The sequence below is a fragment of the Polypterus senegalus genome, chromosome 2 (genome assembly GCF_016835505.1).
Source record: "Polypterus senegalus isolate Bchr_013 chromosome 2, ASM1683550v1, whole genome shotgun sequence".
NCBI classification, from domain to species: Eukaryota; Metazoa; Chordata; class Cladistia; order Polypteriformes; family Polypteridae; genus Polypterus; species Polypterus senegalus.
This window is the reverse complement of record NC_053155.1, coordinates 55,388,894-55,405,572: the sequence shown is the minus strand read 5'-3', so window position 1 is coordinate 55,405,572 and position 16,679 is coordinate 55,388,894. Positions and strand designations below refer to the sequence as shown.

The 16,679-nt window shown below is 35.8% G+C and overlaps 1 protein-coding gene across 1 annotated transcript in view; it reads right to left on the bottom strand.

The window, feature by feature from the left end:
- spag17 (sperm associated antigen 17) overlaps window positions 1-16,679 on the bottom strand; it is a 164,571-nt gene that overhangs the window by 97,576 nt on the left and 50,316 nt on the right. The window contains exons 11-19 of the mRNA XM_039743723.1: window positions 16,425-16,562; window positions 13,715-13,825; window positions 12,800-12,950; window positions 11,856-12,053; window positions 8,996-9,082; window positions 6,147-6,190; window positions 5,325-5,444; window positions 1,443-1,597; window positions 1,015-1,196 (exon numbers count right to left, since the gene is read on the bottom strand). Coding sequence (XP_039599657.1) covers window positions 1,015-1,196; window positions 1,443-1,597; window positions 5,325-5,444; window positions 6,147-6,190; window positions 8,996-9,082; window positions 11,856-12,053; window positions 12,800-12,950; window positions 13,715-13,825; window positions 16,425-16,562 — 1,186 coding nt within the window. The remainder of the gene's footprint in view (window positions 1-1,014; window positions 1,197-1,442; window positions 1,598-5,324; window positions 5,445-6,146; window positions 6,191-8,995; window positions 9,083-11,855; window positions 12,054-12,799; window positions 12,951-13,714; window positions 13,826-16,424; window positions 16,563-16,679) is intronic.

Below are 16,679 nucleotides of genomic sequence, written 5' to 3'. Positions count from 1 at the left end.
TTAGTTTAGTCCTGTATAGTAATTTGCTCCTGACAAACTACTTCAAGGTATCACGTTGGATCCAACACGCGCTCTCAACCACTAGCTGCATCCTTATTTTTTTTTAAGTCTATGACTTTTCATCTAGACATGGAACTAACTATAGCCTAAGCCTCTTGTGTGTTCATTTAAAATTGTGTTCTGTATTGTTTGTTAACTTAGTAGTTTCCTGATGAATACTTAATATGTAAGTACGTAATACATAATTTTATATATTTATTGTAAGTTACTTTGTTTTATGGCATCTGCTAAAAAAATATATATTAAAATGAGGATGAAAAGTATCAAGATCATTGTAATTCAGCATTTAGTACATTGAGTTCTTTCATTCATAAAACATTTTAGGGGCTCAGAGATTCTCCAGGATATGTCTCTGGTCTTTAGAATCAAAAGGAAAAATCAATTAAGTTACTTCCTTTAACATGTTGAGCAATCGTAAACAGTTTCCTCTAGGTTCTTATGTGCATTACAGGTAGAAAGAGGCAATGCTAAGTGTGTTCTCTTTTTCTCTTTGCAGATTCACCTTGAGCAAAAAAGTAAAAATATTAATGAAAATAATAAAAAAAACTGTAACTATAACTAAATGCACACATGGTACAAATATACATTCAGTACCCTACATTTTTAATTTACATTTGAATATATTTGAATATATGATCATTTAAATATGAATGTTCAAATTAGAGTTTTTGCCTAGCTTGACAGTCTTAGGGTACATTAGATTGATTGGTGATTTTAATTTAAGCCAGTCACCCTGACCAGTCTTTATGTGTGGGTTTTAAAATGGATGGGCCTCTGCCAAGAATTACCTCTTTCCTTGCACCCGATGCTGCCAGATTAAGCTCTGCCCCCCATTGACCCTCAATTGAATTTAGCAGGTTGCAGCATGCTATATTGTGTTAGAATAATAAAGCAAATCAGAAATATTCCAGAAACCATACACTGTACAGTATATAGAATCACTTGGAATCATACTTTCAGATTTTTTTGGCGATGGAGTTCTTCCTTTCTTCTTTTGTGCAGCTGCTTCTTCAGAAGGATCAGGTATATGAATTCTCCATCTGTCTAGTTCTTTACTGATTAGCTGTTTTTTCCATTTATTTTCTTCTTCTAATACCCAATCAGAAATGGAATCTGCAACGTGTTCGAGGTAATTTCTAAAAGAAGAACATAATTGTTAAAATGTTGTCTATCAAGTGATGCAACTCAATGGGAATTAACAAATGTGACATATGCTATACTGATGCACATATCAATTTCAACATTGTGTGACTAAATATTTGAACATATGCATGAACTAATATTGGAAGTGCAGAGTTGGGTTGGTTATCACAGGTATTGTGGTCTACTGTTCCTCATTATTTTGCTGTTAATAAATGTGTTGTTTTCCTTCTGGTTTTTACCTGAAGCCAGTATCAGAGTGGAGTGCCATATCCCAGTCTTCTTGACTCTGTTGCATATTATTCATAGGATTGTGGAAGACCAAAAGAACAGAATTATCCTGTTTCCGCTTATAAAAATCAATGCATTGATATGACTGTGAAGCATTCTGAAGAACCTGAAAATTCAGATGGAACAATGTTACTTTAATTCGACAAAGGTGGTAGCCAACCCTAGATGAGATGCCAGCTCACTGCAGGATAAACTTAATAAAGAAAATCAACAATAATTTATTATGGGTCTATTTGGAAACATAGTGGTTATGTAAAGCTCTACAGGCAGCGACTGAGCCTAAAGTCAAACCCATTTCCCTGGGGATGTAAGGCAGCAACTATAACTACTGTTTCAATGTCCCTCTCTCATTATTATTTCATAATTTCATCCATCCATCCATCTATTATCCAACCTGCTATATACTAACTACAGGGTCACGGGGGTCTGCTGGAGCCAATCCCAGCCAACACAGGGCGCAAGACAGGAAACCAACTCCGGACTGGGCGCCAGCCCACCACAGGGCACACACACACCCACACACCAAGCACACACTAGGGACAATGGCCAATACACCTAATCTGCATGTCTTTGGACTGTGGTAGGAAACCCATGCAGACACAGGGAGAATATGCAAACTCCACGGAGGGAGGAACCGGGAAGCAAACCCAGGTATCCGAACTGCGAGGCAGCAGCGCTACCCACTGCGCCACCATGAAAAACATACTAATAAAAACAATTTGTATGAGACCAAGGCTCCTTTGCAAAATGAATGATTTCACAAAGGCTCTCAGCTGTTTACTCATTGCTGGAATTTAAGAATACTAGTTTTTCACACATACAGAGCTGAACCACTCAACACTGCTTGTTCAGATATTATTAAGCATGTAGAGTATGTATTCTGGCTGTATTCATTTTCCTCAAGCCTGATGACTAGTTATGTAATAGACACTAAACAATAAATCTGCTGAATAGAACATACTGGCAAAAAAAAAAAGCAATGACCACATGGCACAAGATTCAATTGCATTCGGAGACTTACAAACTGTTTTGGAGCATTATTCATTTTTGTTTATTTACTTCATCAATGAGACAGAAATCAAAATTTTATTTATTAAATATTTTGGTAAGAATTGGTCATATTTAAAAATATAAGTGATATGGGAATGCAATTCCATGTTTTATTAGATTACATAAAATACCTGCTTTACAATATCATTTAGTTAAAAGCCAGGCCCATAAAGACATGTTATGACCGAAAATGAGTTCATAGACACCAGATTCCAACTCAGATGATGCAAAATTGCATACATTGATGTACTATTGCTATTTGTTTTCCGAGGACCATCTACTTCTTAAACACAACATTTTTTTAAAAAAAGTACTCCAGGGAGAGTTAAAATGTATGTTGAAGTCTCCAGGTAAAACCTTTGGCTGCAATGGTGTTAGAACTTTGTTGAAGATAACTCTGAAAAAATTTGGTGATGTTTTGGGTTGAAGAATACATATAGATGAAATGTTTATTGTTCGATTTCACGATGACTGCAGCTATGTGCTACACTCCATGTTTGGGACATTGATAGTTTGTAACAGAAAGTGTGAAATATTTCATGTGCATGATTATCGAAAAAAACAAATATTAGTTTCACTTTTGTGGTGCATTTAAAATTCATCACTAAATAAATGTCCATAAAGACAGTGCAGTAGAGTGTTCAAGAAATAACTAAGATCAATAAAAACAATAGAAAAATAGATGTAACATTTACACAGCAACAATCAGTCAAGTGTTTTTCCTGTACTCACTAAATGGAACTGTGTCCATCTCTTGCTCCTTTACAAATGAGAAAGCCAAGTGAAGCCTTGCTCACTCCATAAACTCTGTTTTTGCCCCAACACTTAAGGTCCAACTGTCCGCACTTCCCTCTCAAAAGAAACATGATGTCAATCTTGCTTTCCTTTAGCTCTTCTTCTGTCACCTCTAGTCAGTACCCACAGAAAGATTCCAAATTCCATTATGTCTCCTGCTCCTTACTGCATCGGGGCAGGGTTGACCCCACACTTCATAAAAGCACACTGCTAATTCCAAGAGATGACCAAACTCATAGTTCAGCCCCTTCTTCCAGTCTCTTTCTGTCCCATTTGGCTGTCAAGAGTAGTCTTTTTTTGCTTACATTTCCTCCCCCTAATGCATTTACTCAGACTGTTATATCTTCTAGTGTAGGTGCTATGCTAACTGACCTACAGAACTGCTAATGAGGGGAGGCTACACAAATCACTAACCCAGACATGCATAAACAAGTAATCCATGCCACCATCACCTCTTCATGGACATACGGCTTTCCTAATCATCTGCACTCCCTATGCTGGGTATCACTGTTTCTAAATAATAAAAACAACTGCACCTCGCTGTTCTGCTATGGACATGCTGTGCCACATATTGTCCAGAAAAATTGAAGAAAGAGACATTTAAGTGTTTCATTGCACTGTCTTGAAATATGTAAAATGTTTCTCTGTTTAATAATACACAATTTGAAACATTGCCAATTTTTTCTTATATGTGACTTTTTCAAATTTCAAAAATCTGTTGTGTATTCTGATTAAAATATGTCAACAACATTTACTGACAAATATCTCATGCTTCATTTGGACAGACATACAAACATGTGAATGGGTTCTTTTACATTTAATGTGAACATACCTAAATGGATGTGGCATTAGAAGTATAGGCAAAGACACAGAGGACATTCTGTGAAATAACATTTTACAGTTGGACAAGTTGGTACAAAGTTGGTGCAAGGAGAAGTAAAATAAATATTCTACAAATCTAAGCAATCAGTAATGTGTAAAGAATTATGTAATAAGTAATCATTGAACTGAGGCTAACATTAACCTCTGAATTTCAGAACGGTTATTGCAATTGTTCTAACAGTGCCTGACTTTTAGAAACAGCTGACTACTACATAAGTGACACAAATCATGTATGTACACAAAAGCAATGTTGTGGGGTAGGTAGGATTACCACCACTTTAGTCTTGGATTTCAGTTTGATTTTTGCTTAAGTTGCTTCGATGTGGAATTTGTAAGTTCTATACGTGTTTATAAGGTTTCTTTCAAAAACTTTTATTCAATCCAAATACAGAGATGGCATGCTGAATTGCTGGTTGAATGGTGACCCTGAATGAATGAATTTATATGAAGTGTCCATTGTGATGAAGTGAAATTTCACTCGATGTGCTCACCTCCATTGTCTATCAGCGGCTAAGTGAGTTTCTCTCTCCCCCAGAGGTTTTGTTTTGCCAATGTGCTCGCCTTGCTTGTGTATTAGCAGCTAAGTGAGTTTCACTTTGGCAACAGAGACACTTTCTTTGAGCATCATGCTGTAGCCTTGCACTTCCAGGCCAGACAGACAGGCACACACACGTCTACTCATAGACGTTTATATATAAGATGACTGTTACATACTGCACTAGCTAATAGTCATTCCATATGTTTTCAGGTAAGTTTCATGATCTCTGTCTCAATAACATAAATATAACTAAAATCACCCACAAAGTAAAATGAAACATTGTATAATGACACACAGCCTAACTATATTTCAGACTAATAGTATAAATACAGTATATTTTTAATAGAATGATATTGACAGTCACACACTGGACAGTGTCAAAATTGACCTCATCAACAATGAAGTCAACACCAGAAGGTTGTCTTTAAATTTAAACAAATGGCATGCTGGTCAAGATTGCTTACAATTTTCTAATTTGATAAGTGAATACTGTAATTGTGTCTTAGATTACTATTTGTATTCATTAAAAACAACTGAACAGCTTTGTCATAATAGATACTGAAGTTACCTGTAAAAACACATTTTTATCATGGTGTTCAGCAAAATACCAGTCATTAAGATATCGGACAAATGTTTGTTGAATTCTTTCAATAACAACTTGAAGAAACTTGTCATTTGTGCCATCTTCCTACAAAAATAAAGAAAACTTTCTCATTTAAGGTTATTTATTTGACAGTTATTATTATTATAGCCATTAACTGACGCAGTATTGACCAAGGACTTCATTTACAAAACTGTGCGTGGATTCGAGCATGAAAATATGCGTACAATAAAAAAAATCAGATTTATGAAACCTGGCTTTGACACATTTCTTCTCAATTTACGAAAACTGGATGTAGTGCCTCACCGGTCAGATAGCGGCTTCCAGCATAGCAGGCATTATGGAGTGGAGCTTAACAGAGATATTTCTGACCTGTCAGCCAGTTCGATAAAAGTTACCACTAAATTATCAGGTTTTAAAGTAGCAACAGGGACACTGAATGCAAATAAATGCACATGATGCAACAAGCCATAACAATCCATTAGTAGCCCAAAAGAACAGATCTAAATGACAGAGTTTTCAAATCTTAATATCTGTGATTCATACTAACTCTTGCAGTGCATCCTCTCCAATTTCTGGCTGCAGACACTGCCAGTCGTTTCTAAATCACACTGTGTGTTTTAGGCATAAATATTACACTAACCTGATGTTTAATAAACATTTCTGGAAATATCTCCTTGTATCCCATATATGTTAACATTATCACAGTTGAGAAATGTTAGGTATTAATTAACTTCACCTAATATTAAGTCTTGCATAACAAAGTAAACAAAAAGCAAAACAATGTACCTTATTCTTCAATGTATCTTCTGGAACACTGTGACAAAAGTGCACTTTAAAAACAAAAGATTTACTTGATTAATTTTTCAATGTACTTTTATTTAGGACATGCTTCAAGGAAAACATGCAGCAGTAAAAAAAAATATATATAGCAGGGGTTTTAGCACAGTGCTACATGTAAGCCGAACACAATGCAGATAAAGATAATATTACTTTGAATGGATACTAACATCAGTAGCCTGTTAAAACAGTTAATAAAACAAAAAGCATATTGCCTGTTTTATGTGGAGAGAACATCCCAAAATATTTCCCTTACTTCAAAACTTCAATCCAGGTTATGCTGAACCAGAAATTTGGGATCCCAGCCACATTTTGCAAATCATATATTTGGTTATATTTAATCTAACCACAAACCACACTGTTACAAACTAATGGATTCCAGGCGTTTTGCTTTTTCACATTCTGACTGATTTAGGACTTACAAAAAAGGTAACAGATGCAATAAGGTTATGACTCAAGCTTTCCATATAATATATCTAAAGTACAAGTGGAATTTAGATGACCAGATCTTCATGTACTTAGGTTTCACATGACAGGACCACCTATGTTTAATTTCCCATTTCATTTCAATCATTTAAGAAGCATGAACTGTAAGAAATAAAAAGCTAAAGTAAGCTCCTTTTACTAACTAAACATTTTATCACCTCAAAAATAATAATGCACAGTAGTTGCATTTTTAATAAATATATTTTACTTCAGTTTAGTTAAACCGATTATAATAAGTTATGCAGTGAGGTACATATTTACAAATAAAGACAATCACTTTTTGTACTGAAACAAACAAGAGGAGCATAGGGAGTACATAAAATGCACAACAAATAGCAAAGGACTAGCTCTGTCCTGTAAGTGGCTAAATAGTCAACCCTGACATGCCCCTAAGCCACGCTGCACTGCCACAGATATTTTATTTTCGGTTGCCCTTCACCTTTTTTAAAAATTTGTTGGATCACTAGTTCCTCACCAAGCTCTTTCGTCTGTTTCTCAAAAGCTGATCGAAAATCCTGGCTAACCAAAACCTTTTATTTCAAGAAGCATGGACACCTAAAGCTTTGATGAAAGTAGCAGTATTAAAACAAGGACCCAATGCAAAGCAATTCACAATAAAGAAAAATTAGATCATTTGAAAAATCAGTATAGGAAATATTGTAAAAAGTGAATGCACACTGAGGACTGCCCAGAAGGCTGTGATGAATGTTCTAGAATATGTCTCTAATTTAAGGGGAAGATTTGCTAATGTCAGGTCCTTGTTTAGGAAGCTTTTAGAAAAAGTTCAGAATTTGCAGAGTCACCTCTACAACCTTCTAGGAGATCAGTCCAGGAAATTGGGTCATGCTGTTGGTCCCCATGTCCCACTCTAAACTCCTCACCCATTGACAGGGTCTGTTTGAAGTAAATGAAAGCTGGGACTGGTGGACTACCTTGTGATTGAGCCTAGCAGGCACCCACAGGAGTAAATTTACCACGGGAGCATACTGAAGTCATGGAAGGATCGTGTGGAGAAGGCCAGAGCCGGCCCTAGTATGGTAGTGTGTGGGTGAGAGAATGGTAGGAGTTGGGAAAAGCCAATAGTATGGTTGACCACTCTGGTGTATAACAACATCATCACAGAGCCTGGAGTAGTAGAAGGAATGCCCCATCACCTCTCCTAGGCAAACAGAGATTAAGAGAAGCTTCAGGTCAAAAGCATGCTGGGTTATTAAGGAAAGTCATAGCCCCTGGTCAAGCCCAAATGTAGCCAAGAGATAGCACTTTTGCAATTCCTTCCCGAGTGGAGCATTTTCACCATTTTGGATGTCCTTTATTCCATCCAGGATGTGGGTCTTAAAATTAATCCAAAATATATATACCAAAAAGGCAACTCCAATGTACGCACATTGAACTGAGGGGCTATAAGCAAACCCACACCTACGCATCTAACCCTGCGCAACACCACAGGGAAAAGGAGTCCAGTCCATCTCCAGGGGTTCTGTTCCAGACCCTTTACTGTGCGTTGAGGTGAGCCTGACTGCATCTAGATGGTATCTTCCTACTTCATGCACTAGTTCGGGGTTCCTCCCACCAGCTAAGTCATATTCCATGTCTCTAGAGTCAGTTTTTGTAATCAGGGATTGGCCCGCCAAGTCACCTACAATTGATTGACACCCAAGTCAAAATGCACCAGACTATTATGGCTCCTCCTGCAGTTGGTGAACCCATGGGTAAAGGCCTGACCACCAGACACTCACCGACGAACTCCATCTCCAGGCATGGATCCAGGGCAGGGCTCCAGTTTCCATTTTCAGGGCGTGGTTACTGAATTCTTGATTTCACTTTTCATAGAGGTCAATATGAACTACACTTAGTCTGGTGCCTCACCTAGGAATGTGTAACACTACCAGGGGCAATGAACCATGGATAACATAGCTCCTAGGATCAATGGGACACACAAATAACTCCACCACAATTAAATGGCTATTCATTGAGTGGCTAAAAAGACAGAAATATTTAATAGTAATAAAAAAATAAATGGATATCTATTTTTTTTAATATTTAAAGTCTAGAACATATATAGTTTTAAGAGTAGTTTCTAAGACTACAAAATTGATTTTGTTGAAAATAATTTATTTCAGTTTACGTTTGCTGTGTGGCTATATGCATATATTCATCCATCCACAAATTTTCCTACAGCTGAAGCAAATTCCATTGTATTGCTTATTCATTTGTGTGGCTGCTACTCACAGTAAATTAATAAACTGAACAAACTGGATACTTCAACATTCAGAGAAACGTTTAATTTTCGAAATGTGCACTAGATATACCTGAGCTGGTTGATGATGAAGGCTGCTTCTTGCGCCCTTCTCTGCTTGAACTGTTCGGTAATGCTGAACTTAAATTTTTTTCTTGACCTGCAATTATGCCCAAAAATTAATTAGCCTTTATATTTTCATTAGCAGTTTATCCCAGAGCAGATTACAAATGCCTTGAGGGGAAGATTATCTATAAATTGTATTATTTCTTACAGACAAGATAAGACACCTGAGGACAAAGCCCAATAAAACTTTAAGAGAGAACTACTAAACTCCATGAGAAGATGCTATGTCCTATAAAAGTACCTCCACAGTCGATTCAATGTTAAGATTTTCTGGGGGTTTATACCCTAAATAGAAATCACTAATGGTATGGATATACTATCATGATAACACCTTGGTATAATTTGCAAGAAAACCACTGGGTCACTACAGAATACTTGGCAACGCTGCTTTAACTCATTTGTATATAGGACAATAAATATCTGTTGATGCCAGTCTTCTTGTATTCTAAATTTTCTCTACATAACTATTCGGAAAATACATAATAATTTGTGGCAGCAACTCTGTAAAACTTTCTATCAAAGTCTGTTCATGAGACTCCATCATTTACAACATTAACTAAAGACTGAAGATCTTAACAAAGATTTTTCTTATCAAGAATTGTTCTTTGTGTTCCATAACTGATTTCCCCTTTTGTGTACTGCACTAACAAGTGCCTTTTATTACAGTCAATGCTAAATTCCTGCTTCTATTTCAAGGAATTAATTTATAACTTACTCACAACTCTGTGAGTAATGCAATGATGTGTACCTATAGAGTACCTAATGATTTTGCAAGCTGCCAATAGTTCTATATAAACCACGGATTATTTGAATAAAGTTAAACTGACTAGGTGATAATACCTCACTTTATTCCTAGTACGAGTTCTGACCTTAGACATGAAGGAACTGAAAGTCGTAAATGCTGTTTAAACAGCTATAATGCACAGTAAGCTATAGAATATTTAAATACAAGACTGACAATGGTTTCAATGGATGTACTCTAACCATTTCAACAACTATCATATTTAACCTTGTATATAATTAGTATCACTGTAATTGACACTTGTAATCGGAATTAATGTATTAAAGTGTGACAGTTGACTTATGTATATTCCTACTGCATGGTAACATTAAAACTGTTTGGCGGTATTGCAGTTATATATCCATAGCCACCTCATGTATTAGGCAGAGAATAAGTACTTTTACTAAGCATGCTTTTATCTTAAACAACATACCATATGACTCAAGAAATATTCACATATTACTAAAAAATGCTTAAATATGGCAAGTAGTGAAACTGCAGTGTACAAGTAAACATCCAAGGATTAATAAAAGATGAACTGCGTAACATACTGTAAATACCAAGAAAATATTTTATTTTTCAGTCTTTTTTCAAATCTCATTATCTTTGTTTTGATAGTGTTAGAATTTAAAGACAAACAATTAAAAAAAACAAAATCTAACAGAACAAGCACAGCAATAGGGATTTGAAATTTAAATACAAAATATTACAGAAATATTAAAAATAAATAAAACAATATGTGATTGAAGCACAAAAATAAGAACATTAATAATAAAAACAACTTCAAAACAGCAGCAGAAACTGAAATTAAATCATAGATAAGCAATCAAATCGAAATGAGAAAATATTAAAGGATAAGTTTGGTATTTTTCAAGTCAAAGTTAATTCTTCACAAATATGCTATACATGCATTTTCCACATGAAATTGTGTTCTGAGGTTAACTGCTTTATATAAATTATAAAAAAATATATCTTGCCCGTACTAGCACTTTACATCATAGTCTGTAAGCCATGGATATAAAGTTTAAATATGTACCCAATACATCCATTTTTCAAGCTAAGGCAGTGGTCGAGTATTGATCCGCGTCTTGCGATTACACATACATTGTAAATGTTTATACATGTAATTTTTCAACAGAAAAAATCCCACAACATTATGAGATTCCACAATTTAAAAGAAGATCAGCTGTGTGTGATGGCTCAGCATTTAGTCTTCCTGCACAATAACATTTCACCCCCTTGGGATGACAGACCAAATCACAGTAAACTTTTCATGCCACATGGTCTAATTTTTTTATTTACTTCCATATTTATTTGAAAATTCACACAAGTGAATAGAAAATGTATCTTTACCATGAGAAAACTAGTACCAGGAATATGCAATAACATGATTATTTCTAGTTCTCTTTTGTTGTCATAAACATGCGTTGGAAACACATAAGGTGCAGATCAATACTCGACAACTGTCTTGGCTTGAAAATAAACATATTTGGTAAGCAATAAGCTTTTCCTCCATGCCCCATACCTCCATTGTAAACAGCTGGAGTGGGCAAAATATTTTTTTTAATTTATAGAAAGTGGTTACCTTGAGAACATAATTCTGTGTAGTAAATGCATATACATCATATCTGAGAAGAAATAACTTTGACTTGAAAAATACCAAACATAAAACATTTTCTAAGATTTAAAAATAACCTGTGGAAGGTACAGCAGGAAAGACAACATAAAGGAACAATACAGAGTCATATTTAAAGTAATCAAAATTAATTGAGTTTAGAAGAGAAGCATTAACTGTAAGCGAAATAAAGTTTGAAACAACACATACAGTAAACACAAATGTGGTTTGATCATCAACAAAGTGGAGACACTGTTCAATCCATGAAAACTGTTTAATATTACTCTCATCAAAGGGGAGTTTTACAATCGCCACGACCATAATTGACTGTCTTTTGCCAATGATATTACATGTAAATTCCAATCATTAACAATTGAAATATGAGAAATAAGAAACTGATTAAAGACTAACCTTTCAATGTCTTTTCATTTTTCATTGTTAATGCTCTGATTTCTTGTACATATCCTGAAGGATCATCCCATGGTATGGTGCCTGGGGCATTCGATGCGTTCTTTATCAGATGGCCACTGCTGTCCACTTCAGTCAGTTTCATACTTTCAAATACAAACTGACTGAGAATCCTTTCCACCTGTGACCAGCTAATAGATTCTATAAAACAAAATCAATATAACATTATTATTAAACAAAGTGATATGCCCTTGGCATCTGCCTAGGCTGACCCTGAACTTGAAGCAACCCATGCAACATGGTACTGCCAGATGGAGTCTCCTCCTCAGGAAACCTGAGCATTTCTTCATGTATTTATTAATAGGTATGCTCCAAAACTGAGTAAAAGGAAGTTGTAGAATATCCTGATGTTACTAAGCACAAGCCACTACTAACAGCAAATGCCTTGTATGGGAAGCTAGTCTGTTGCAGGATTCATTAACCTGCTAATACCAGGCCAACTAACTAAGAGTAATCTACATGACAACATTTCTTTAAACTAAGGGATTACATTGGAGGGACTGCCAGGGGAACCTCAGTTACTATTGGGAGTTATTGTCCTTTCCGTAGGGCTACCGGAAAGCATAAAAAATTACACTTTTTAAAAATAGTAACTGTTAATAAGTGTTTTTAGAATTGGTTCAAGAGAGTCAAAATCTAACATGGTGGTTAAAATTACATTTTTTTATCACAAGCAGATAGGGGTCTTCTTTATTGCTGAAATCAAACTAGAGGTAAAGGGGCCTACATACAAAAAAGATCTAAGACATCTTGGACTGCTGTATTGTTATTGTTGGGACTTATGCAGGCCAATAGTTGGACTGAATATACAGAAATAATAACAGAAAAAAAACATTTCTTTTTTGTAGCATTTTTAAAATAATTAAACAAACTATGCTTTAACATACCACTAGTAAAGAAATTGAAAAGTTCTTGAAGTGTGGCCAGACGTTTTTTATTTTCCATAGGTGATAGAGGCAAATTGTGAAGAAACTGTGACACTGGCAACTTTCGTAACATCTCCTTTTCAATTTTCATTGGGTCAAGTTCTCCCTGAGACTAGAAGGATGTAAGCATATTAGAAATGTAACAAGCTAGCAATTACCAGTGCCCATTTCAATTCTGAACATTTGTTTACACTTAAATAAATGTTAACCTTAATTCATCAGCGAATGTAACTTCACCACATATAATATGCTGACATCAGGAAATCTAACATCAGTTTTATCAATATCAGTTACGTCAAGCAACCAAATTTACTCTCATCATAATTCAGTGGTTCAAATAATGCAGCACAGTGGAACAGCTGTAAGGGCTAAGTTCTCAAATTGAGAAGCTTGCTTTAAAGGCAACATATCATAACCTTCTCAAACCCCTTTAAAACAATACAAGATTTTTGGGCTTCAAGCCTATTTTGACTAAACTGGAGGCAAGATGGGAAATAGACTTAAACAGTGTACTAATCCATCTGACAGCCAACTTCTCAAATAATCTGATGCCTTTGCATGTCTTTAGAAATATGAGAGGAAACCACATGCAGAGATGGGGAGAATGTGTAGACTTTACATGGACAATCACCAGTTGTTAGATTCAAGTTTAGGATTCAGGATCCATGAGACAGAAGAGCTAACCACTACACCACTGTGTCACTCTACTTGAGAAACAAATCTGAAATAAATAAATACATGTTAATATAACCTTATCAATGAGCCTTACTTGAAAAATGCACTACGTTTAAATAAAATTAAACCTAAATGTGCCTCATAAACATTTTTAATTCTACTTTAATATTCAAGTAAAATGACATTAAATGAAATGCTCACTTGAATTTTATGCCATCTTCGAGTAATTTCATCATGAAAGTTCACAAGTTTGGGGTATTTTTCCTCCTTTTTATAAAGTTGTTTTTTGATACCAAAATCTTCTTGCAGTTTCTGTGAAAAAGTCCAGAAACACACAAAAATATTATATCTTCTACTACAGTTTAAATCTTTGGCATCAAATGCATATTTAATGTATGATTGTGGATTTTCTTCATTCCAAGATAGCAATCAAGTTTATTGGTCTTTGAGACAAAAAATATTTAGTTAGAAAAGAGAATAAAGAAAAACAGAACAGTTTGAGTGTACTGAGAAAAACAAGAAGAAAAAATGAGGTTTGGTAAGAACATTAATAAGGACGAAGATAATGGTACTTAGTATGGACACTTTGTTTTATGTAGCTCAGAACAAGGTAGAATAGGTAAAGCACATAGAAAGCAGAGTGGCTTAGAAATTGTAATGCTGTATGGAGGCACATGGAGGCTTGTGTGTATGTTAAAAGCACAGAGAAATGTGGGTGTGGGAGAGTCATGTATGGGAAGAAGATTAAGGCATGTAGAACATGGAGATACTTTAGAACATTAGAACACTCTAGATGAGAACAGGCCATTCAGCCCACCAAAGCTCGCCTGTCCTATCCACTTATTTCTTCCAAAAAAACATCAAGTCAAGTTTTGAAAGTCCCTAACGTCTTACTGTCTACCACACTACTAGGTAGCTTATTCCAAGTTTCTATCGTTCTTTGTGTAAAGAAAAACATCCCATTGTTTGTTCAAAATTTACCCATAACAAGTTTCCAACTGTGTCCTCGTGTTCTTGATGAAATCATTTTAAAATAATAGTCTTGATTCACTGTACTTATTCCCTTCATAATTTTAAACACTTCAATCATGTCACCTCTTAATCTTCTTTTGCTTAAACTGTATAGGGTCAGCCCCTTTAATCTTTCCTCATAATTCAACCCCTGTAGCCCTGGAATCAGCTTAGTTGTAGCGTAGGTTTTTTGTCACACTTTAAATCGGACTTATTTTAAAACCTACATTTATATGTTTGGTTTTATTCTTTTCAGAGTTTATCGAACTTTAATGTGATGTTGTTAGATTTTCAGATTCTCTCAGGATTTTTGGTGGCAAATAAGAAATAATTATAGGTCTGTCTTCATTATTTGCATGTAGTGAACTAATGACTTGCACTCCATTGCTGCTAATCAAGTCAAGTTGGGGAGCATGCACTGGTACAGTGCGTTGCCACACCCATTATACGACGAAATAACTTGGGATCCTGGTTGGCAACATCCCAGGCAGACATGCGGTCCAATCCCACCCTCCGGAAATTACCCTCGATATGCCGCAGCCAGGTGTTACGTGGCTGACCCCTTGGCCTGGTCCAGCCACTTGGGTCCCCAACAATGAGGATCTTACGAGCTCGATCACCTTTGGGGAAAATGCGCCACATGGCCATAGTACCGTAAGTGATGCTCCCTCACAATGTAGGTAATGTGTCTCATTCGGGACTCCATGAGCAACCGCTCAATCGACACAAAGTCAAACCAATGGTACCCAAGTATTTTCCGGAGAGACACAGTACCAAAGGAGTCCAGTCTTTGTCTCAGGTCACTGGATAGCGTCCATGTCTCGCAACCATTTAGCAAGACAGGAAGCACCAGGACTCTAAAGATTTGGTCCTTTGTCCTTTAGCATAGATATCGGAAGTGCCACACACCCCTTCCCAGTGACCTCATAACCCCCCATGCTCTCCCAATCCGTCTACTGACTTCATAGGAAGAGTCACCAGAGACATGAATGTCACTGCCAAGGTAAGAAAACCTCTCGACAAGGTCAACACTCTCTCCGCAAACAGACACACTGCTGATTGCTGTGCCCAAGAGGTCATTAAAAGACTGGATCTGTTGTTAATGCACTCTATTTTAAATGGATTGAATTTCTGACTTACCTGAAAAGTAATGCATTCTTTAACACGTTTGCCAGTACTTTGATACTAATAGATTGATTCTTTAAGGCTGCTCATTTCATTCTGCTCAAAAATATACCCATGCGTATATCCAAAAACCCTGGTAAATGTTTCCTTGTTACAGATTTTAAATATGTCTGTCTTCAATTGTGTTAGGGATTATCAATACAATAATAATAATAATTCTTTACATTTATATAGCGCTTTTCTCACTACTCAAAGCGCTCTCCATGCAGGGAGGACCCGGAGAGCGCTTTAAGTAGTGAAAAAAACACTATATAAATGTAAAGAATTATCATTATTTGTATTGTATTGACAATTCCAAGCACACTTGAAAACAGAAATTGTGAGTAATTGTGCACATTATGATGGAAATATCTGACAAATTACTTTCAATGTTTATATAATATGGTGCTAACTAGTAAATCTCTTTTTGTGCAGTAATGTAGCACTGGATAAGCTTTAAGTGAAGTGGAAAACAACGATTTGACTTCTGTTATACCACTAAAGCATATGACATGTGTGCTCCCTATATGAGAATAATTTGTACATACTGTACTGATTAGAGTGGGTAGATTTTCCCTTAACAATGAGTAGTTTAGAAAGCTGCTAAAGATGCACTCGTTATTTTCAAATTCAAACAAACTCGCATTAATTAACATAAAGTTAATGAACTCATAAGAATGTATTAAAATTGTGGAGTGTTAAGACTTGTGCAGTAAAGAATCTGAAAATACGGTACCTTCTTGTCTTCATCTGAAATTGCAAGACTTAATATTGATGACATCATGTAATCTACAACCTTGTGATCCAGCCCATCGGCACGTGGCTCTGGAATGACTTCACTTAATGGGGGGATTTCTTCCTCTGTGGCAACCACCTGGACAAATTATTTACAATAAACCACTTAGAGTCATTGCTACTGACACCGATGTTGACAAGAACATTCTTTACTTCAGCAGACTTTTAGGTTGTTTATGCACTACACAAGCATGTT